This window comes from Microtus pennsylvanicus, chromosome 2 (assembly GCF_037038515.1).
Source record: "Microtus pennsylvanicus isolate mMicPen1 chromosome 2, mMicPen1.hap1, whole genome shotgun sequence".
Lineage (NCBI taxonomy): Eukaryota > Metazoa > Chordata > Mammalia > Rodentia > Cricetidae > Microtus > Microtus pennsylvanicus.
Genome location: NC_134580.1, coordinates 22,983,397 through 23,006,656, shown reverse-complemented (window position 1 = coordinate 23,006,656; position 23,260 = coordinate 22,983,397). Strand labels below are relative to the sequence as shown.

At 42.8% G+C, this 23,260-nt stretch overlaps 1 protein-coding gene across 3 annotated transcripts in view; it reads right to left on the bottom strand.

The window, feature by feature from the left end:
* Window positions 1–23,260, bottom strand: part of Tmem117 (transmembrane protein 117) — a 441,165-nt gene that overhangs the window by 340,144 nt on the left and 77,761 nt on the right. Inside the window, exon 3 of one of the 3 annotated variants that reach the window (XM_075960448.1) lies at window positions 16,058–16,190. In XM_075960448.1, the coding sequence (XP_075816563.1) occupies window positions 16,058–16,190 (133 nt within the window). Of the gene's footprint in view, window positions 1–16,057; window positions 16,191–23,260 lie in introns of those variants that run through there. The other 2 variants (XM_075960449.1, XM_075960450.1) reach the window with 2 other exon arrangements.

The following is a 23,260-nucleotide window of genomic DNA, read 5'->3' as shown; positions in this document are numbered from 1 at the left end:
AAGGATAAGAAGTTTGGTCAGCTCCTTATAATGCATAACTTGCTCATTCCTAAGTGATCCAAGCATTTAGTCTACAAGTACAGTTGTGACCCAAAACACTTGGCTGCAAAAAGTTTCTTCTCTTTGACCTGTCACCAGTCTTTGTCTGGTATGTCAAAACAGTTCTATGCCCTGCTTCTGACAGCCCTGGACACACAGGCACTGGGGAGGAGGGGGTTCTCCATCTTTACAACATCAGTTGATTCAGGTGCAAAGTGGTACTCAAAATCTGCATTTTTTTTAAACTAGTGAGGCCAGGCCCCAAAGGACCAGCGGTGCCAACAGCTCTCGCTCCATCAGGGAAGAATAAGGAGCAAGGCTACAGCAGACAGATTATTAAGAACTGAGTAACTCGAAGGGGCTGCGGAATAAGGGAAATTTTAGGAACTAGTCACCAAACAGGTACATAAATCCTACCTACTCACTAGTTCAGGTCTTTAAATGTTCAAAAACTTACCATAAAATGATGCTTTCAGATGATGAAGTGAACTATAAAAGCTACCTTCCCCAGACACTGAAACTGTTTAAAAAGATGGAATCTCCTAGGTGTCTCTTTTCTGCTGAGCTACACTCACTCGGTATGAGCCCAGCAGACGTTCCGGTCCTTACGACACCGCCTGTGGGGCTATGATGGCCTTACAGTGACATCCACGTGTCCAGCTGTGAAGTCTCTGCAAGTGCAGAGAGCATCTTCCTGCAGTCCCTCTTCTTTAGCATCGGTGATTCCAGAGTGAAGTTTATACATCAGCTTCTCTAATAAAAAGAAGATGCTTTTACCAGGAAACAATTCTGACTGCAAATATTGGTTGTTGAAGTGAAACCAACTTAAGAAGGGATGAGAGTCTGTTTCAGTGCACAGTTCCAGAAGATGCAGTCCACCATCACAGGGGAAGGGTGATGGTGGGGATACGAGGCAGGCAGCCACACTGAGGTCACTGTGGGGAAGCATGGAGCAATGGATGCTGGTGCTCATCTCATTTTCTCCTTTGTATGTGGTCCAAAACCTCAGCTCACAGGACAGCACTGTCTATATTTAGCTTGGATCTTATCAACTTGACAATGAAAATTAACCATTAAAATCACCTAACAGTGGATGATGCAAATACATGGATTTGTGATGTTGTAATATATTAAGAGTGTAATATACAAACCAGTATATGGAGGTTTGGAAAAGTGGCTCAGAAAGTAAAGTGTCACCAGAACCTGAGTTTGAACCCCTGGCTGGGCATGGTGGTGTGCACTGTAATCCCAGTGCTCGAAGAAGGACTCAGGAGGATCTCTAAAACTTACTGCCAACTAATCTTACCAAACCAGTGAGTTCTAGGTTTAGTGAAAGAGCCTTATTCAAAAATAAGGTGAAGAAACACTGAAGGTAGCCAGGGTAAACCCTGGATGACACACACACCATATACACTATACACATATACCACACACACACCATACACACATACCACATACATACCATACAAACATATACATCACAAATACACATATACATTCAGATGTAGGCAGAGGCTGTTTGTTTTTTGGCCGCCCAGACCAAAATAATCACACAGAAACTATTAATTAGAATACTGTTTGGTCAATAGCTTAGGGATATTTTGGCTAAATTTTATATCCTAAATTAACCCATTTTTATTAATCTGTGTATTGCACATGGTTGTGGCCTGCCAGTAAGGTTCCATCAGGTGTCTGTCTCCTGCAGTGGCTACATGGCTTCTGTCTTACTCTGCCTTCTTTTCTCTCCTATCTGTTTGGAATTTCCACCTTACTGCATGGACCAAAGCAGCTTTACTTATTAAGCAATAAAACCAACACATATACAAAAGGACTTCTCACACCATCCAGACATATATGAACACAGACATATGTATACTGCACATATACATACACACTATATACACCATACACACATAACATACACACCACATAAGACATGTATGAAATGTATGAATACAGGCATATGTATACTGCACACACACACACACACACACACACACACATAGAAAATTGCACTGTGAATAATAAAGAAGCAGTTGAGGTAGGCATGGTGACTCTTACCATCACCCAGGAGTGGGAGGCAAGAAGAGTAACATGAATTTGATGCAAACTTGGGCTAAAGTGTTTCAAAAACAAAATAATAAGAAGAAGCATTCAAGCCTATTACTACTTTGCTCACAGAATACATTTTACATCATAAGCACATATTTGCTCTTAATGCAGAAGACACTGAACGCACTGTGCTTTGAACAAAGCTGGGAACCACCAGCCTAACCTAAAATGTGTATATTCAGGAGACAGAATGAAAACTAGAAACATTATAAAAAGTACACCAGTCTTATGATGCAATTTATATTTTTATTGAACTCTATTGTTCATGACCTAAAGAAATAAGCTTTTAAAAACTAGGAGAAAATGTTGTCTAACATGTTGTTTCAATCAGATTTTTTAGTATTCCATTTCTAAAGACGTTCAAGGTTGCAAACACCATACAAGCCCTTTGTGTCTTTTAACACTAACATTGTATTATGCTAGGCACACTTCTCCAGAAAAACAAAATTAAAAGGGAATGTCAGATTGCTCTCATTGTAGATGAAAGGAGGCTGAACAGGGAGATACTAGTGTGATTTTATCCTAAGGACAAACAGAATGCACACCTCATTCATGTGGTACTCAGTTCACCAAGACTGAAGTACCTGGAAGAGGGAGGACATCCCAGCTCAGCAGCAAGAACACTGCATACAGCTTTGCTACAATTGACATAACCTTAGCAAGAAAAGATATAAATAATAAAATAGTGCATTAATAAAACTACTCCTTGTTTCTCATCAATCCCGTGAGAGTTATTGTGGGGTTAATAGAGTGCAAATCTGTTAACTTGTCACAGAAATGTCACGTTCTCAGATGGTCCGGGGCGGTCTCATTAATTTGTTAAATTAGACTGTATAATTTTGGTAAGTCTTGAGCCTTTGGCTATAAAATATACATCAGCTTCCCATGACTGAAAGTCATCATTTCCTGTCTGATCATCACCAGGAAGCGGGAATTGAGATGGAATGTAAAGACACTCATTATTGTATGGACTATAGATGACACAGACAGAAAGACACACAGACACACAGACACACACACACACAAGCCTGCTATACAACTCATGTGCATGACCCCATCGTTAAGCCCATCAAATTTTTCTTTCCTTTTTTCAAAATATCAAAATTACCAAGCAACCACTCAGCAGCTTACTCTATTCCTGATTTTCTTTTTTAAGCCCTATGAATGCTGCATTTGTTTGTTTTCATGAACTGTTGGGAGCAGTGAGACCCCAGATCCTGAATTTCTTGTAATCTCCTGATCTGAGTGCCTACAGCCGCTCTGAGCACAAGACCTTCAGGAGTTCCTGATGGCAGGACAGTGGTTTCTGGTGGGTTTGGCTGCGGCGTGGCTATCTCTATATAATCTGCCCCTGAACACAATAAAGTGGTTTTGGCTGGGGCGTGGCTATCTCTATATAATCATCTGCCTCTGAACACAATAAAGGGGGCATTTTGGGGGAATTCAAGGATGACCCATGTCGCTGTCTCTCTGTCTGTGTGTGTCTGTGTATTTTAACCTCCAGCCCCCTTGCCCGAAGCTCGCGAACTGAGTGCCAGCATACAGAGCGCAGACACGGGGGTGCGGTGTGCGGCAATGGACAGAAAGGGGCACCCCGGGTCTATTCATAAACACCTGCTCCAGCCTCAGGCCAGGCAGAGCTGTGCGGCCGTGAGTAAGTGTGTTTATGACTATATATGCAACGGTGTGGATCACACAAAACACTTACAGAAGCTTCTGTTTGATGAAATCTATAGGTCCCCATCTGGGCAGTTCTATATGAATTAGGAACAACTGTTCTATCTGCCTAGTAATAATAATAATTTGCAATGAATATAATCTTTTCAGTCCTGGGAACTGTGGTCCACTTAACCACATTCTAATGTACTTATGGCCCTAGGTTTGACCCTCCGCACTGAGATGAATGAATGAATGAATGAATGAATGAGGTCATGCTATCTTTTTGACCAACATTCTTTTTGCCATGAATGATTTACAGAAACTAACACTTCCTGAGAGCCATCATGCTGAGAAAGCATCTTACAACTTTTCTGCTATCACAATAAAAAATAGCCCTTATCGGTCCTTATCAGTTGCCTTATGAGAGAGAACACTAGCGGCTGGTCTGCACACACGGCTTATTTGCCACAACTCTGGGGTGGCTACAAATATTCCACTGTAAACTCCATTATTACACCAGGAACCAGCTAAGCTGTGGTCATCACCCAAATGTCTCTATTTCCTGGGTCAGAAACAGGCTGACAGAATACTTAATGACCAAGCATGGTGGCTCACATACATGAACTTGGGAACTTGGGACAGGAGATTCTTATGAGTTCAAAGCAAGCCTTGGCTACACATTGAGTGGCAGGCCCTCCTGAGCTAGAGCGATACCTTCCCTTTAAAGAGGGTGGAGTTTGGAGCTGTGAGCAGCTGTCACAGAGCTGCTGTCACTCTGGTCAAGTCGGTGTGGACTCTGGAGAGTCACAAGGACACAGCATTGATTGTCGTTCTCAATAATTCTCTAAGAACCCATCGATTAAGACAACACTAGCTGGGCATATGAATACCTCATTATCCTGTACTGTTTACATTTATATGATCAAAATCAAGTGATGGAAAATCAAAGCTACCAACACAACAAACCACCCTATTGTGGATTTCTCCTGTAAATATGCTTCATGATCAACCCCCTCTGCCAGTCCCCTTCTTCTCTCTCCCTCCTCTTTACCCACTTCCCTGCCCTCCCCCTCCCTCTCTTCCTCTCTCTTTTTCCTCCCCTCTTTTTGTCTGTGCCCCACAATATCAACCCTATTGACCAGACTTAGCCCTTCAATTTGTTTTTCTTCTCACCAGTCTATTCTCAATAGCCAGCTTCAGCCCTTCCTCCCAGCCTTGGTAATTAATGGTGCTATTATTGTGAATTAATTGTATGAGCCAGTCAGTATTTAGCCTAATTAAGAATGAAGCCAACAAATTATTTGAGTGCCACTCCAGCAGAATTTGCAGTCAGCCATGCATCAGCTGCCCAGTGAAGCTTCCTAACCAGGCTCAGCCTCCACCCTCTTCCCCTGAACACAGTGATCTATTAAGTGCTTAGGGAAATTGTCAGTGTTTTTCCTTAATTTATCGCAGCTCAAATCAACAATTTTGTGCTTAAGTCTATCGCTCCTAATCAGACAAAAAGTTAAATGTTCATAAAGACCATTTAATTTTTCCTCACCATTTTCCAAAACAGATTTAGCACTATTAAAGACAGAGAAACATATCTCTTCCTCAGAAGGAAGCTTGCAGTATGTACTAGTAGCTGGCCAACCCACTCTCCACTCAAGAACAACAAATAAAAATCCCTGGGCTTGAGAGTAAAAATGTACACCTGGCTCCTGGCCCCACTTCTAGATTACTGGTGACTGGGTGCTTCAAATATCACTCTGGGCTCCAGAAACTTACAGGATTATTATCTGTTGATTAGAATTATTTTTTAGAAACAGCAAAAAGTAGGCTAAGTAGAGGGTTCAGTCAGCAAAGGGCTTAAGGCACATGTCTGAGGACCCATGTTCAGATTCCCAGAGGATTCACACCTGAACTTCCAGCCCCCGAGATGTGGAGAAAGAGGCTTGCTGACCAGCCAGCCTAGGGGAATTGGCGAGTTTCAGGATCAGCGAGAAACCTTGTCTTAAAATACAAAGTGGGGAGTGACTGAGAAAAACAGTTGGCATTGACTTCCAGCCTCCACACATGTGTACACACATGTGGGCCTACACAATGCGCATACAGAAGCATGTACGCATAGACACATACATGCAGAAACAAATAAATAGAAGAAAAAGAATTCAAGTAAGAAATTTCAAAATACTTTTGTGATTTTTAGGTGTATTTATTGTGTGTGTGTGTGTTTCTGCGTATATGTGTGTATGTCTGTGTGTGTGTCTGCATGTGTATGTGTATGTGTGTATGTCTGTGTGAGTGTCTGCATGTGTATGTGTGTGTGTGCATATGTGTGTCTGTATGTGTTCTGCCTGCATGTATGTACGTGTACCACATGCATGCCTGGTGCCCACAGAGGCCATAAAAGGAAATCACATCTCCTGAACTTGAGTTACAAACCCAGATCCTCAGCAAAAGAAGTAACTGCGTCTAACAGCCGAGCCACCTCTCCACACACGCGTCCCCCTCTTGAGATTTTGTTTTTAAGTAGTAAACTTGGAAAAGCAAATTCTGCCTAAAGTGGAAGTTCTCCCTGAATTTTTCCACTAAAGCGTGACTTGGCCTTGAGGAAAACAGTGTGCTGACCCCCCAGCCTCCGCAGGGAGAGGCCAAAGCTATGAGCAATCCTTCCTAGTAGGGCATGTCTCACGCTCCATGGTAGACAAAGCACCAGTCATTCTCTGAAAACAAAGAGCAGGAGAGTCTCGGGGCTGAGGTGAGTCATGTGTGCTGAGACCTAAGAAGCGTGAGACCTTGGACAACCTCCCAAGCTCCCTGGTCCCTGATGCTCTCACTTATGGATCTTTCCTATCCATTCTCGCTTGTTTGGGCTGCCTCTCTCTACACAACATGAATCTGAGGCCTCAGAGACGTTCATTTCAAACGCTTTTCCTCCCACCCACGCTCGTCAGTTGCGCTGGCCATAGCTCACTCCCTCGGTCTTCACCACACTCAGGTTAGGTCTCCACGTAGTTCCTCACCAGGGTTTCTCAGGAAGGAGATGAAGAGAGGGGCTGAGGAGCTGTGCCACTCCCATTATGCCTACCACCTCTTGTTTCGTTTTGTTACTTTGCATATGAATACTTTCAAAACTGCTTGCATCGTTATCTTTTTCCCTTCAGTTATTCTCTATGCTATATTTAATCCCTATCTATACATTTTTATATATTAACTACCTGGAAAAGGCAAAAGATTGAAGATTTTCTTTGTGATGAGCTCTAGAAACATCAGCTTTGCAGCCTTCCTTAAACAGTGCACTTCAGAAAAGCATTCCCGTTCACAGAAGGCATTTTATGAATGTGAAGGTCTAGTTTCTTCACGGGTAAGCACTGGATTTGCTTTTTAATGCTAGATTATGTCTGTAAACACGTGAACATGATTGCGTGTATATGCTTGTAGATACTGTCCTAGAAGCCTGTACTGGATCACGGTAAGGCCAAGCCCACCGCATCACACAAGGTCATCAAACCGTGCCCCAGATGGGTGGGGGAAGGTCCCACACTGCTTTTCCAGAGCACCTGAGCGCAGTGTCTGACACTCACAGGCAGTTTCTCTGTAACTCCTGCTCCAGGGAGCTCACCTCCGGCCTCTCGGAGAGCCTGCAGTGTGCGCATCTACAGACATGCACACAAGCATAGCTGAAAAAACAACTCTTTGGAAGAGCGGCCGAAAGGTTGTAAGAATCAGACCAGGAAATCTGCCGTGAGTCTGTCACTCCTAGAAATGGCAGGGAAGCTGAAGCCATAGACACTTCAACAATGTGGCTGCCTAAACAAGACCTGAAGAACGACAGTGTCACTAGACATCCTAACACAGGAGGGGGAAGCCTCACTGGATCCCATGTCCTAGACAACGAAAGAGAGGCAAGTACAGAATGGAGAGAGAGAGAGAGAATATTAGCCTCTCCCAGGAATGAGAACCCCAACTGGTTATCCAATACCAAGTCCTCAGCCCTGAAATCATATACACACAAGCAACACTAAACAGCCCCATCAGATTACATGTATAAATTATTGTACGGTATGCAATATTTCAATGACCCATTTGAGGAATGAGAGGAGCATGGAAGGGGTTGGAAGGATGGAAGGAAAGGGGAAGCAGTGTAATTGTATTTTAATTTAAATAATTTTCATTTAAAAAAATCTGCCCTAGTGCCCCTCAACAGAAGAATGGATAAGGAAAATGTGGTACATTTACACAATGGAGTACTTCACAGCAGAAAAAAAATAATGACAACTTGAAATTTTCGGGCAAAAGGATGGATCTAGAAAACATCATGTTGAGAGAGGTAACCCAGACCCAGAAAGACAAATATAATATGTTCTCACTCATAATTGGCTTTTATACATAAAGCAAAGAAAACCACCCTACAATTCACAATTCCAGAGAACCTAGACAACAATGAGGACCCTAAGAGAAACATACATGGGTCTAATCTACATGGGAAACAGAAAAAGAAGAAAAAAACCTCCTGAGTAAATTGGAAGCATGGGGCCATGGGAGAGGGTCGAAGAGGAGGGGAGAAGCAGGGAGGGGAGCAGAGAAAAATGTATAGCTCAATAAAGACAATAAAAAAGAACATAAAAACAATCTTCCCTAACAAGACAGACAAAAACGTCAACACGTGTTTCTGAAATTCGGAGAAGAGTAGATTTCTCTATTTGATTGGCTTGGCTGCTTTTTAGCCGTCTGACCGTGGGAACTCTGAGCCTGTGCTAACACTGTCACTTGTGTATCATGCCCCTGGGTCACAGTCTCCTTTTCCTCCCACATTCACTCCTCTCTCTCTCTTCCTGGGAGAAAAACCCTTACCCCTGCTACCGACCAGCACTGAAAACACGTCTTTTGCTGCCCTCCAGTGGCTCTTTTTGGTATAAAATCCTGTTACTAAAATGCTCTTCAGAAAGATACATTTTTTTTTTATTTTTGAAATTCCACTTTTTTATTTTATTTTTGAAACAATCTTACTTTAAATACCTATCCCAGTTCCCTCGTTCTCCTATCCCAGTTCCCTCGTTCTCCTGTCCTCCTGCTCTTCCTACCTTCTCTCCACTCCACCCCCCTTCTACTCCTCAGAGAGGGTGCAGCCTCCCATGTGGAGTCAAGGAAGTCTGCCACATCACTTGAGGCAGGACCATAGGGAATGGGCTCCATAGAGCCAGATCATGCACTAGGGATAAATACTAGTTCCACTGCTAATAGCCCCACAAACTGCCCAAGCCACACAAGTGTCGCCCACATTCAGAGGACCTAGTTCGGTCTTCTGTATCTCCCTAGCTGTCATCTCAGGATCAGTGAGCTCCCATCAGCTCAAGCCAGTTGTTTCTGTAGGTATCCCCATCATGGTCTTGACTCCTTTGCTCATACTTTTAAAAGGTGTTTGAAGAATCTAAATGCTAAGCATGCTTCCAGCCTTTCGTGATGTGCTCAGTTTTCTAATCAGTAAGATGTCAGCCTGGACCTTGGAGCACATCTCCCTTCACTCCACCCAAATGAGCTCTGAACTCTAACCCCAGACCTACACAGACAGGCTTTAAGACCCTAGTGGACTGGGCAGTGGTAGAACATGTCTTTAATCTCAGCACTTGGGAGGCAGAGGTAGGTGATCTCTGTGAGTTTGAGGCCCGCCTGGTCTACAGAGCTAGTTCCAGAACTGGATCCAAAGCTACAGAGAAACCCTGTCTCCAAAAACAAAAAGAAACAAACAAGACCCCTAGTGGAACACAGCAGAAACTGGAAGGTTCACATAAAATCAGCCCCAGCACTGTGGAAGAAAATGGCTTCCAGCTCTTGTCCTCTGTTTTCTTCCTGGAGAGTCTGGCCCTGTGTGTAAGCAATGCACTAGTCTTCAGACATTGTGCTGTGGTTGCAAAGGCTCATCTGTGACGGCCACACTATTTCTGGTGCAAATGAGTGCTTTGCTCTTTTGTTTTAATCTATTTCTGCTTTTCTCCCCTAAGAGATAACGGACCAACTGTAGAAAAAACGCACCTACTATGTTAAAGCAAAAGCACACTGTGGTGGTTTCACAGCGGGTACATGGACACACACACACCCTGTTCTACTTGGCCAGGCAGCATCCTTAGAGGCATTGGTTATTTTGGTTGAAAAAATGCATTAGCACAATTTTGGTTATTAAAAGAAATGTTCAGGGAAGTCAAGGTGGACAGAAGGTGAGGCAGGAAGAAAGTAAATTGCTCTACACAGCAGACTGGGAACTCTGCAAGTTACGGGAGACTCCAGGGAAGTAAGGGTCTGAAATTGGTCAAAGAAAGATCCAGGGTTTCGACATGGGCTCAAACTCCTAAAGCTGTCTCAAAATCCCGAAACTGCATTTAGACCACAAACCCAGTTTAGGTGGGACAAACTTCCCAGCTGCCTGGTTGGGCCCACAACTCCTGTCACATGACACAGATTCTTCTACCAAGAGGACTTCTGTTTTCTCGTTTCTGGCATGTCTTAGCTAGGGTTTCTATTGCTGTGATGAAAGACCATGACTAAAGGCAACTTGAGAAAGGGTTTGTTTCACTTATTCTTCCACATCAGTTCATTTGATGTGGGATGTCCTTCTGTATTATGTGTTGTAGGGCCCATGGGTCTACCCCTGCTCCTGGGGTTCATCTTGAGGACAGTTTCTGGTCAGCCAGCTAAAATATTCTGTTTGTTCCTGTGTTCCCTCTGCCCCTGCCTGGTGATTAGCTGTAGGGCATTGTTTACTCCATCTTGGGTGTGGCAATTTCCCACCAACCTGGGAGGAATTCCTCCTGTGGCAGCTAGGTATATAAGGAACTTCCCAAGGTTGAATAAACAGCATTCTGCTGTTCTCCTTTCGAATGACCCAGGTCTCTTGTGTGTTCTTCAAATCTCCAGGCCCTTGCCCGGCTCACATACAGTACAGTGGCACAGGAACTGTATCCAGAGGGTAACACAGACACAGGTGTTACAATGTGTTGCTTCCATTGATGGACAAATAAAGCTGTTTTAGTCAATTGGCTTAGCAGAGTAAAGCTAGACAGGAAAGATATCCCCCACACCCACACTGGGAGAGAGAGAGAGAGAGAGAGAGAGAGAGAGAGAGAGAGAGAGAGAGAGAGAGAGAGAGAGAGAGAGAGGAGAAATTAGGCAGAGTCAAGGAGATGCCTGGTAGCTGCCCATAAAGCAAGATGTGAGGTAACAAGCCATGAGCCTCACGGTAAAATATAAAGTATAGAAATAGGTTGATTTATAGTAAGAGCTAGCCAGTAAGAAGCCTAAGACATTGGCCAAACAATTGTAACTGATAATAAGAGTGGTTATTTCATAAGCAGCTGCAGAGACTAGTGAGCAGACCAGCTGGTGGAGAGAAACTGGTCCGGGGAAACAAGCAAGACAAAGAAAAGCCTTCCATCTACATTCAAGGCTAAAGTCAAACAGGACAGGAACCTGGAGGCAGGAGCTGTTGTAGAGGCCATGGAGGAGGGCTGCTTACTGACTTGCTCCACATGGCTTGCTCAGCCTGCTTCCTTATGGAGCCCAGGACCACCAGCCCACAATGGGCTGGACTCCCCCACAACAATCACTAATTAAGAAAACGCCCCCACAGGCTTGCCTATAGCCCTGTTTTATGAAGGCATTTTCTCAACTGAGGCTCCTATAATAGTCAAGACTACACTTTAAGTCTTAATTACTATGCCTAAATGATCCATGAAACAAAAATATCTCTGATCTGCAAGCCTCTTGCTCAAGGACAGTTAATTCCTGAAATGCTGGAGGCTATGATTTAAGGGAGAAAGCATGCCAAATGTTTTCACTCCCCTAAACAAGTTTGTCTGACCCATCTGCACGGGATATGCTTGATCACAGGTGGGCATGTGGGTGGGAGGCTCACAGGCAGGAAATGCATCAGGAAATATACTTGCCTCTAATTGGATGTAGGCTGGAGGTATATCAGGATGTGTGCTTGCTCCTGATTGGACTTGATAGAAGATGTAATGAATTACAGGTTTTCCTTCTTAACCATGACTCAGAATCATTTCCCAGGAACCTGGGTATGAACCTTGCCAGAATCCATCCACCTGGCCAGTAGTTAATTAAAGCTTGCTTCAAATTTGGCTTTCAACTGTGGTAGTAGACTTATTCTCAATTTATGGAATTAACATTCCCTCCTCTCTGATGACTCCAGCTTGTGTCAAGTTGACATAAAACTAGCCAGCACACAGCCTAAATCCTCAATTCTGGTCTCTGCCAAAAGCCAAGAGCTCAAATCCCCAAGTTGCTGTCTGGTATGCAAGACCTTCTGCATTTCCCCTCTTGCTTTATTCTGTTTCAGGATAAGCTTAGCTACGCATTTTAAAAATCCACCCGGCTGATTATATTTCCAACAGTCCTAGGATTTGTACAGCAGGAGAGGTTACTGGGTCCACCCACATTGTGAGGAAAGAAATTGTTTATAAAATGCTAAAGATAAATGCTGCCTAGGAACCTTACCTACAGCCTGGATGGAGCATGCACAGCAAGGGGACTCATGATAGGCAGGATCTGGGTGTTGTGAGATGCAGGGAGGACAGAGAGAAAAGCATGGAGACCACTCTCCTAGGAATTGTGACAGCCTGAATCTCTGTCCTTTTGGTCCATGAAGCTCATTAGCCTTTGTCTCTCTCCCTGCCCCTCAGTCTGTTCCCCAAAGATGCCTAAAACCTTAGGAATCACTGTATGCGTCAGGGATTCAACTGGGCCAAAAGAGGAGTCAGGCAATTTACCTCTTATCAAGTAAGTCCTAACCAGGGTTTATTCTCTGTACTCAGGAATCATGGGCCTCAGTTTATGCTTAATTTTTATTTAGTTCTAAATCTGGGATTTTTAAAATCAGACCATGATAGAAATACCCCCTTTTTTTATCTCTAGAACCCTAATGATGCTTAACACATAGTTGTAAACAGAGACTGCTCTTTCATGTCCCAGCCACTCAGACCCAAATAATCACATAGAAACTATATTAATTAAAACATTGGTTGGGCAATAGCGTAGGCTTCTTATTAACTAACTCTTACATATTAAATTGACCCATTTCTATCAATCTGTGCATCACCACAAGGCTGTGGCCTACTGGTAAGGTTCCTAAGGTTCTAGTATGTCCTTCTCCTTCAGCAGTTACATGGTTCCTGCGTTTTTCAGCAGCTACACGCATCTCTCTGACTCCACCAACTCTTTTTCTCTCTGTCTCTGTTCTGAATTCTCGCCTAGCTTTACTCTGCTAAGTCATTGGCCCAAAGAGTTTTATTCATCAACCAATAAAAGCAATACATATACAGAAGGATATCCCATATCACATAGTCTCGTCAAAGCATTCATTCTAGAGAGCCCCAAAACATATGAATACAAGTCTAGTGGCCACATTAGGTTTCCTGGGTTCAGAAAACACTTTGGGAATGGGTCTAGGCCAACATTACCAGAAGCATCCCTAAGCCAGGGCAGATTGGAACCCTCCATGTAAACCAGATTCAGTGTGAAGAAGCTTGCTAGCAGCAATCCTCCAGCATGAGCCAGTCTCCTGTGATGGCCACATGTCCCCAGTCCTTTTCATACTCCAGCACTATCATTCCTTGCCCTACACAGGACGAATCAATACCTCAGCTACTCATGCATCCTGGAGAACCCCAGAAGCACAACAGTGCCCTTTTTCCTGACAATGTGTTTGTCCACCAAATCTACAAACTGGCTTTGAAACACTCGCTCGGTCACATGGCACACATGCTAAAATCTCATGCATCCTTTGGAAATGGCCCTTTGAGGTTTTAAGTTAGTAGAGTTAAACAATTTGTCCCTTGCTGTGTATTTTTTTTCAAGTGACATTTTTAAAGGCATTCTCTCAGTGGAAGGCTCTTTCCTAGCAAACGTGAGACAGATCACTGGAGAGTTCAAAGATTCCATAATCTCTAACAATGCATTCATTTAAATTCATTTAAACTATTCATTTAACAACTACACATACCTCCTATTTCTTTTGATTATCAAAGTCAGCTTAAAGATTAAAGTGTGGAGAAGACTAACAGGGATGCAGTGAATTCGAGTCACTGAACCAGTCTTTAGGGGCTTGTGTGCTGGCCTTTCAGGTGATGCTTCCTTAAAATTTGCTACTTAATAGGTCAACCACTCTATTATTCTCTTGAGTGGGGAATCAACTTGAACATAACTTTGGGCAATCCTCAGTTTATTGATCCATAAAATGGAGACAATTATGACAGCCAAAGTTACAGCTTAAGTTTTAATTACTATGCCTAAGAGATTCATGAAACAAAAATGTCTCTGATCTGCAAGACTCTTGCCCAAGGGCAGACAGTTCCTCAAATGCTGGAGGCTGGAGTTTATGGAAGATGACAAGCCACGTGTTTTCACTCCCCTCAGCAAGTTTGTTTGACACATCTGCACCGGATGTGTTCAATCACACTTGAGCAGGAGGTTCATAGGCAGGAAATATGTCAGGATGTACGCTTGCCCCTGATTGGATGCAAGCTGGAGGTACATCAGGATGTATGCTTGCCCCTGATTGGATGCAGGCTGGAGGTACATCAGGATGTACGCTTGCCCCTGATTGAACCTGATGGAATACTTAAGCTGCTGTAAACACTGATTCAGGCTCATCTTCTGGAAACCTGGAGATGGACCTGGCCAAAGCTCATCCACCAGGCCAGTAATTAAACCTTGCTTCAAATTTGGCTTTGAATTATGATAGTGATCTTATTCTCGACTGGTGGGATTAACAGCAATTGCACAGGGTCAGTGTGAGGTTTAGAACTGGGACAATTCATGCCTGCCGCTAAGTTCTCAGCAGCTGCATGCTCTCTTTAGGATTATTTTTTTTTAGCTGCTGAGTGTTTTACTCTGTGCATGTTACTGCATTCAATTTGCTATTTTTAAATCTCGATATCATCATTTAAATCCTTAACACAGGCCTCATGAGTTCCATATAAAAACACAATCCGTCCTCCTGCCTCAGGCTCCCAGGTGCTTGGAATTATAGGCCTGTGCTATCACATCAGACTCCATCCAGTGCTTTTAAAGTACAAAGTCTTGCAGGGAGCCCTCTGACCACCTTAGGCAATTCCAAGTTATCACTATACACTGTTATCCCAGAATCAAAGCTGAGGAGTATTCTGAGAAGCCCAAGTGAGAACCTGTAACTCCATTGTCAAAGATAAACCCACTGTCAGTGTCATTATTTGGATACAAAAAAAATAATTATGACAACACAATAGTGTTCCAAGGCCTGAACATTTGATCTGAAGTCATTCAGGGATGTTGCTACTGTAAAGTATAATCCTTGTGAAACATCTGCTTTTCTACGGCTAGTCAGCCCCTTTACAGTGGGGGGAAAAAAAGAAGGTGCTAAATGGGCTTCATCTCCGACTCGATGGTGGTCAAAGTCTGTATACAGTATCCAAACCACTTCACATGATAGAAACAAGGGATCGTAGCTAGCCTGCAACCTAGAGAGAGAGAGGCCACAATCTAGTGAGGGGGCTAGACACCTTCCCTAGCAATTTTCTCAATGCCTAAAGCGTAAGCGGCTTGTTGCTACCCATTTACTCCTTAAGACTGTAAGATAAACCAACCTCCAGCGCTCTGCCTTTCAACTCAACCGAAAGCAAAGCTAGAGGATGCTGTGCTGAAAAGCTGACCGCTGTGCTTCGCTCTGCAACCACAGCACTGAAGAAAGTTGGAAGAAACTCTACAGTGAGGTCACAGCAAATCTCCCCGCTGCTGTGATCTAAGGGTGGTGGTGTTCCATCTGCATTGATTCAGGGAGTTTGCCTTAACCAGTTCCTCTCTGTAGAAACTGCCCAAAAGAGGTGCTGTTTGTTTGTTTGTTTTGATGCTATCACACCAGACATGGATCATGAGTTGCAAACCTGGAGCCCGTCACAGCCCCGCTACACCCCTTAGGCTTTCTGACTCCCTGCTCTCTCCCACTATAATAAAATTGGTATCTGCCTTCAAACTATACCACAAAAAGGTTTTAAAAGTAAGGAATAAGCCTCGGTGTTATAAAAATGCTTCATCTTACTAAAAGGAAGAAAGAAAGGTTCTAAATGTCTTAAGTAAGACAAACACAAATTATCTCTCTTTAGGGCACAGTGTCTGCAAAGGGGCAAGTTTGGAAGAACTGAAGACGCTGGGTGAGTTCTTCGGAGAATGTTACATACACCCCTCAGCACAGCACAAGGGGGGGCCAATAACTCACCCCATGTTCCCATCCATCAGAAGAACCGTGTTATATATGTGAGAGAAGAGGAAGAGGAACAGGATGGTGCTGAAGAACATTGTCATCCACGATCCATGGTCTTCACGAAACATTTTTAACCGGAGCAACTGGCCTGAAACAGAAATATTATGAGTCAATGTCCATTGGCAACTGAAATTCATATAGCCTTGCTTTATTTCAACCACAGGAGTACCTTTGGGGTAGCCCATTGTCGAATGCCTTTTCGTTTTTATATGAGGAAAGAACGGCAAATAAAATTCAAGACAACTAGTTTCCCTCTAGAAAGTGGTATTAATGTGAGAACCGCTACCCAGGAATTATACATTGCATTGGCATGAGGATAAATTGGAATACCACCCTTGCTGCATTTTATTTCCTAAATGTGCTCTGGTTCACACTGAAACTACTTAAGGCAGATGGCGAAAGGATGATAAGTAAGTTCTACATGGTTTCCTTTGGCTTCTGGACACCCATTCTTCATACCACGGCCAGCTCCGCTTGCAAGGGGACACAGTTTCTTCAGGGACGTGTCAAGGAAAAACAAAGATGTTGTCATCAGACACAGAGGACTTCGCCACCCTCCTACCTCTTAAAAGTTCATGCAGCTGTATGTGTGTGAGAGAGGTCACGTGTGTGTCACAGAGAGCAGTGTGCTCATGGGAAAATATAATTTCCATTCTGATCCACAGAATCCAATTTACAAAGACAAATGATAAAAAAGAGAGACAAGATAAAGTGTTAAAATTTAGGGAAAAGAAATATATATTAGCATAAACACTGAGATAAAAATTATTAATACCAGAAGTGTTCCAGAAAATGTTTAAATTTATGAATACAAGTATTCTGAGAGATAAGTATGATTTTTTTTCTACATATAAAACCCAAGAGAAGAAAAATTGTGAAAGTAAGCCTCTCTAAAAATGAACTTTGTCTGGTGTAGTTATTTCCATTCTTCAAAAAGTTTATCTAGTCAGTGAGCAAGGGGATGGATGGATAGAAGAGCCACACAGTGGAGTAGAAGGCTGAAGATGGCCCACAGCTGGGACCACATAGTGTTCTTACAGAAAACCCTTGCTCAGTTCCAGTACACATGTCAGGCTCCTCACAACCACCTAGAACTCCAGCTCCACAGGAATTCGATATCTTTTTCTGGCTCTGTGGCCCCCTATACTCATGTACACACATGCACACACACACACACACACACCATTTGCACATGATTAAACTAAAATATTTTTAAAATGAAGTAGACCTGAGATTTTACAATTAAATGTGTCAATACAACAAAAAAGCTCCCCTTTTTAACTACATAAAAGTTATGAAATAGACAACTATTTGCACCTGAAATGATCTTGCTAGGGACAGCTTATGAACAGAAAAAGGGCTGTTAAGACTTACCTATTTGTGGCCAGAGAAATGGCTCAGCACTTAGGATTCCTTACTGCTCTCACAGAGAACCCAAGTTTGCTTTCCAGCACCCATGTCGGGTGGTTCACAGCCACTAACTCCAGTTCTGGGGAGTCTGATGTCCCTCTTCCTGGCTTTCATGGGTACCCACATACACATAATGCATAAATAAAAATAAACATTAAAATTTCAAGATTTAACTACTAAACTTGCTCCTTATTTTTACTTTGGTTAAAAGAGCATATTAGGTGTCACTTGGGAACTGGGAAATGTTATGTGAATCCACAAGAGTCTAGGAGAGGTTCAAAGAGTTTATTTAGATGTAAAATAGAGATTTGGCCAATAGGCAGGTAGAATAGAGTCAGGTGGGAAATCCAAACAAAGATAAAAGGAAAAAGAAGGCAGAGTCTGGGAGATACCAGCAGCCACTAAGGAAGAAAGATGTGAGGTAACAAGCCACAAGCCTTGAGATAAAAAAAAAAAATAGACTGATAGAAATGGATTAATTTAAGTTGTAAGAACTAGTCAATAACAAGCCTGAGCTAATAGGTCAAACCATTTATAATTAATATGTTTCTGTGTGATTACTTAGGACTGGGCATTCGGGAAACAAAAGCATAGTCTTCAGTTTCAGGGAAACATTATCCTATCCAAAACTTTAGCTGAAGGGGAAAAGAAGATGGCTATACATGACTTCTTGACTTACAGAGAAGCAAAGGGTAAATATGAAGGTCAAGAGGGATCTGAGATCCATCAGCTGGTAAAGATCTTGCGTTGCAAATGCAGGGCTTGAATTCCGTCCCTGACCCCACACGTGAGTGCATGCTCACACACACACACACACACACACACACACACACAAGCTGGGTACCTGGTTCATGCTAGTGAGATGGAGACAGGCATTTCCTTATCTCTGGGATATCATAGGCATATCACTGGTCAGCCAGCCTAAGCTAATCAGCAAGAACTGGTTCCCAGCAAGAGACCTGTCCCAAACAAACAAGGGGACAGGTCCTGAGAAACATTTGATGTTATCAGATCCAAGAGTTGACTCTGACCTCCATGTGCACATGTGAACACACAAACACACACATGCTCACAAAGATTTCAAAAGGAAAACCTAACTGTATAGCTAGTAAAATAATGCACAAAGCTCTTCCAAAATTAATGATACTAGCACCACCACTGCAAGATTTTAGAACTTGCGGGTTAACTAAATAATTGTAGAAAGTCAGGGGCATTGAAACCTCTCTATGAGATGCTGATGGGATTTTACAGTAAAATGATATTAAGCAGAGAATGTTTTGGGCTAAAAATACGTGACATAGCCAGGCGGTGGTGGTGCACACATTTAATCCCAGAATTTGGGAGTCAGAGACAGATGGATCTTTGTGAGTTGGAGGCCAGCCTGGTCTACAGAGTGAGTTCCAGGACAGTCAGGGCAGTCACACAGAGAAACCCTGTCTCGAAAAAAAAAAAAGAACATAAACATCTTAAAAGAAATGATAAAAATATTAGTTCATTCACTAAAGACGTATATCTAAAACATTCCTTTTGTATGCCAGACAAAGTCCTAGCTGTCAGAGATACAGCAGTGACCAAGCAAGCAAACATTGAGTGTCAAACAGCACTGGGAATGAGTGAAGATGTGGCCTTAATTGCATTCATGGACTGTCTCTGAGGGTTCTCTGTGCTGCATGTCTTTTCAGCTGCAAAGCCCTGTGCATTTAATGCAGTAACCCATGAGGAACTGTCAGGACTTGCAATCAGAATTTCATTAAGACTCTAAATATGAATTTCTTCTTCAATGTCTATTTATGTCAAAAATTCACTAATAAATTGATTTTTACACTGGTGATTTAAGAGTGTTCTGCAAATAAAACATTGTGAATTGACCATGCGCTCCCTGAAATAATGCAAAGTTAGTAAAAATGGAAATGTGACAGACCCATCACACTGTCATCAACAAGCTGACTGGCTGGTAGTAATTCCAGGCCTTAGAAACATCAGGGTGAAATGGCAGGCTAACATGGTGAGGACTTCACTGGGAAGAGCACAACACACGTTCAGTCCTGGGGTGACACAGCGGATGAGAGCGATGAGTCAAGTCACATAAAATCTCCCCTAAAGCAACTTCAAGATTAACTCAACAAATAGCCACCAAATGCCAGAAACATGTATACATGGGCTGCCATCAACCCCAACAATGACTTTCCCATACAATCTGATCAAACCCAGAACCATGTATACATGGGCTGCCATCAACCCCAACAATGACTTTCCCATACAATCTGATCAAACCCAGAAACATGTATACATGGGCTGCCATCAACCCCAACAATGACTTTCCCATACAATCTGATCAAACCCAGAAACATGTATACATGGACTGCCATCAACCCCAACAATGACTTTCCCATACAATCTGATCAAACCCAGAACTGCGAAGGTACAGAAGGATGTCTGATGAAAACACGGTCCCTGCCCTACAGGGTGACCATGCACATTGCTTACCCAGAACGCCAGTGACATAATAATTGCTCTCTTGCTATAAAGATTAATGGTAGTCACCTCATTTTTTTCTAGTGCATTTTTCCTCGGGCAATAAATTGACATCGGATTGGGTTTCAGGACCTTCCACAAGTACCGAAACCCATGAACACTCAAGTCTGTAAAGTAGCATGGCATTGGCATGTGCCCCACATAGATCCTCTCAAGTCTGTAAAGTAGCATGGCATTGGCATGTACCCCACATAGATCCTCTCAAGTCTGTAAAGTATCATGGCATTGGCATGTGCCCCACATAGATCCTCTCAACTCTGTAAAGTAGCATGGCATTGGCATGTACCCCACATAGATCCTCTCATGCACTCTTAGTCATGTCTAGATTCCCTATAATCCCTAAGCTGTGGAAGCAGCTGCTGCATTGCTGAGGGGGAGGATGATCAGGGGAGAAAATCATGCATGTGTCTGACAGTACAGGTGCAATGTTTTTCAAATATTTTATATCCATTGTTAACTGATCCGCAGATATGAAACTCACAGACACAGGGTTAGTGTGTGTTACCACTGCTACAGACCTCAGAATCTACAGCCTTCTAATACCTTCTACTCGGTGAATCTCAGGGGATACCTCTGTGACAAGAGGATTCATGGCACAATAGAGGCAAAGACATCACTAAGAGAGATCTATTTCTGATGTAATCAAAAATAGTTTTAGTTTGATCCTATGTATCTTTATAAATCTATATGCACACTTATTTTCATAATCTTGTTCTATATGGACTATCACCTTCATTATGACAAAGCAATTGAAAAATGAAGCTTAGTTATTCAAGTGGCATCCAGACCATTATGTGTGGAGGTGAAGGTGGTACTGAGGGCTTACAAGAGTTAAAGTCAGCTGGAGGTGCCTATCAGGCATGTCTGCAACCCACAGGCCATGTGCAGCCAAAGGGAGCTCTGGGTGGGGCCCAGTATAAAATTTAAGTATCCTTAAAGCATTTTAAAATGTTTTACAATTGTTTTCAGAACTTGCATGGTTCTCAAGCTCGGATTTTTTTTCAGGGTCAGTGGCTTTTTAATCAAGCAAGTGTTAACATTGTTTTCTGTAATAACATAGCAACTGCATACTGATGGCAAAGTCCAAGCCATGCACAGAATGTTTTTATATTTGCCTTCTTAAAAACATTTGATTTATGTAAAGGCCTGGAACTTTTATGCAAACACATGTACCATAATAACAGTGATTCTTTCCCACAAATACTGTATCTGAGGAAATCCCAAATGCTTTCTTCTTTATTAAATTTTTTATTTATTTTACATACCAACCATAGTTTCCCCTTTCTCCTCTCTTACCATTCCCTCCTCTCACCTCCCATCTCTTCCACCACCACCCCCCATCTACTCCTCCTCCATCTAGAAAGAGGCAGGACTTGCATGGGTGTCAGCAAAGCATGTCATATCATGTTTTGGCAGGGCCAGGCACCTCTCCCTGCATCAAGGCTGGGTGAGGCATCCCAGTATGGGGAATAAATTCCCAAAAGCCAACTCATGATCCAGGGACAGGTCCTGACCCCACTGCTAAGGCCCACAAACAGACCAAGCTACACAACCATCATCCACATGCAGAGGGCCCAGGTAGATTCTATGTAGGCTCCCTAGCTGTCAGTCCAGAGTCCACGAGTTCCCACTAGCTAAGTTCACCTGTCTGTGTGGGTATCCCCATCATAATCTTGACCCCTCCTTGCTCATACAATTCCTCCTCCCTCTTAAATCAACTGGACTTCCAGAGCTCAGCCCAGTGCTAGGCTGTGGATCTCTGCATCTGCTTCCATGAGTTACTGGATGAAGGCTCTCTGTTGAAATTTAGGGTTGTCACCAATCTCATTACAGGAGAAGACCACTTCACGCACCCACCCTCTCCATTACTGCTAGGAGTCTTAACTGGGGTCATCCTTGTAGATTCCTGGGAGTTTTCCTGGCACCAGGTTTCTACCTAACCCCAAAATGACCCACTCTATCAAGGTATCTCTTTCATTACTCTCCCCCTCCACCCTGCTCCCAACTCCACCAACCATATCCCTCATGTTCCCCTCCCCTATTTCCTTGCCTCCACCCCCCATCCCTAGTTTACCCAGGAGATTTCATCTATTTCCATTTCCCAGGAAAATCCATGCATACCTCTTAGGGTTCTCTTTGTTGCCTAGATTCTCTGGAGTTGTGGATTGTAATATGGTTATCTTGCTTTATATCTAATATCCACTTATGAATACATACTATATTTGTTATTCTGGGTCTGGGTTACTTCACTCAGGATGGATTTTTCTAGTCCCATTCATCTGCTTGCAAATTTCATGATGTCATTGCTTTTACTGTTGAGTAATACTACATTGTGTCAATGTTACCACATTTTCTTTTATTGAGGAGCATCTAGGTTGCTTCCAGGTTCTGTCTATTATGGATAGTGCTGCTATGAACATAGTTGAACATGATTGAGCATCCTTTGGGTGTATGCCCAACGTTGGTATTGCTGGGTCTTGAGGTAGACTGATTCCCAATTTTCTAAGAAACTGCCATACTGATTTCAAAAGTACCTTTACAAGTTTGGACTCCTAGCAACAGTAGAGGACTATTCCCCTTTCTCCATATCCTCTCCAACATAGGCTGTTGTTGGAGGTTTTTTTATCTTAGTCATCTGACAGGTGTAAGATGGTATCTCAGAGTTGATTTGGTTTGCATTTTCCTGATATCTAAGGATACTGAATAATTCTTTAAGTGTTTCTTAGCCATTTGATATTCTTATGTTGATAATGCTCTGTTTAGTTCTGTACCCCCATTTTTAATTGCATTATTTGGTGTTTTGATGTCTAGTTTCTTGAGTTCTTTATATATCTTGGTTATCAGCCATCTGACCAATGTGAGGTTGGTGAAGTTCTTTTCGCATTCTATAGGCTGCTGCTCTGTCTTACTGACAGTGTCTTTTGCCTTCCAGATGCTTTTTAGATTCAGGAGTACCCATTTATTTATCATTGCTCTTAGTGTCTGTGTACTGGAGCTATGTTCAGGAGTTGTCTCCTGTGCTGATGTGTTTAAGGCAACTTCCAGTTTTCTCTTTTATCAGGTTCAGTGTAACTGGACTTATGTTAAGGTCTTTGATTTACTTGAACTTGAGTTTTTGTGTGTTTTTTTTTTCTTTTCAAGACAGGGTTTCTCTCTGTATCTTTGTAGCCTCTCCTGGAACTCACTCTGTAGACCATGTTGGCCTCAAACTCA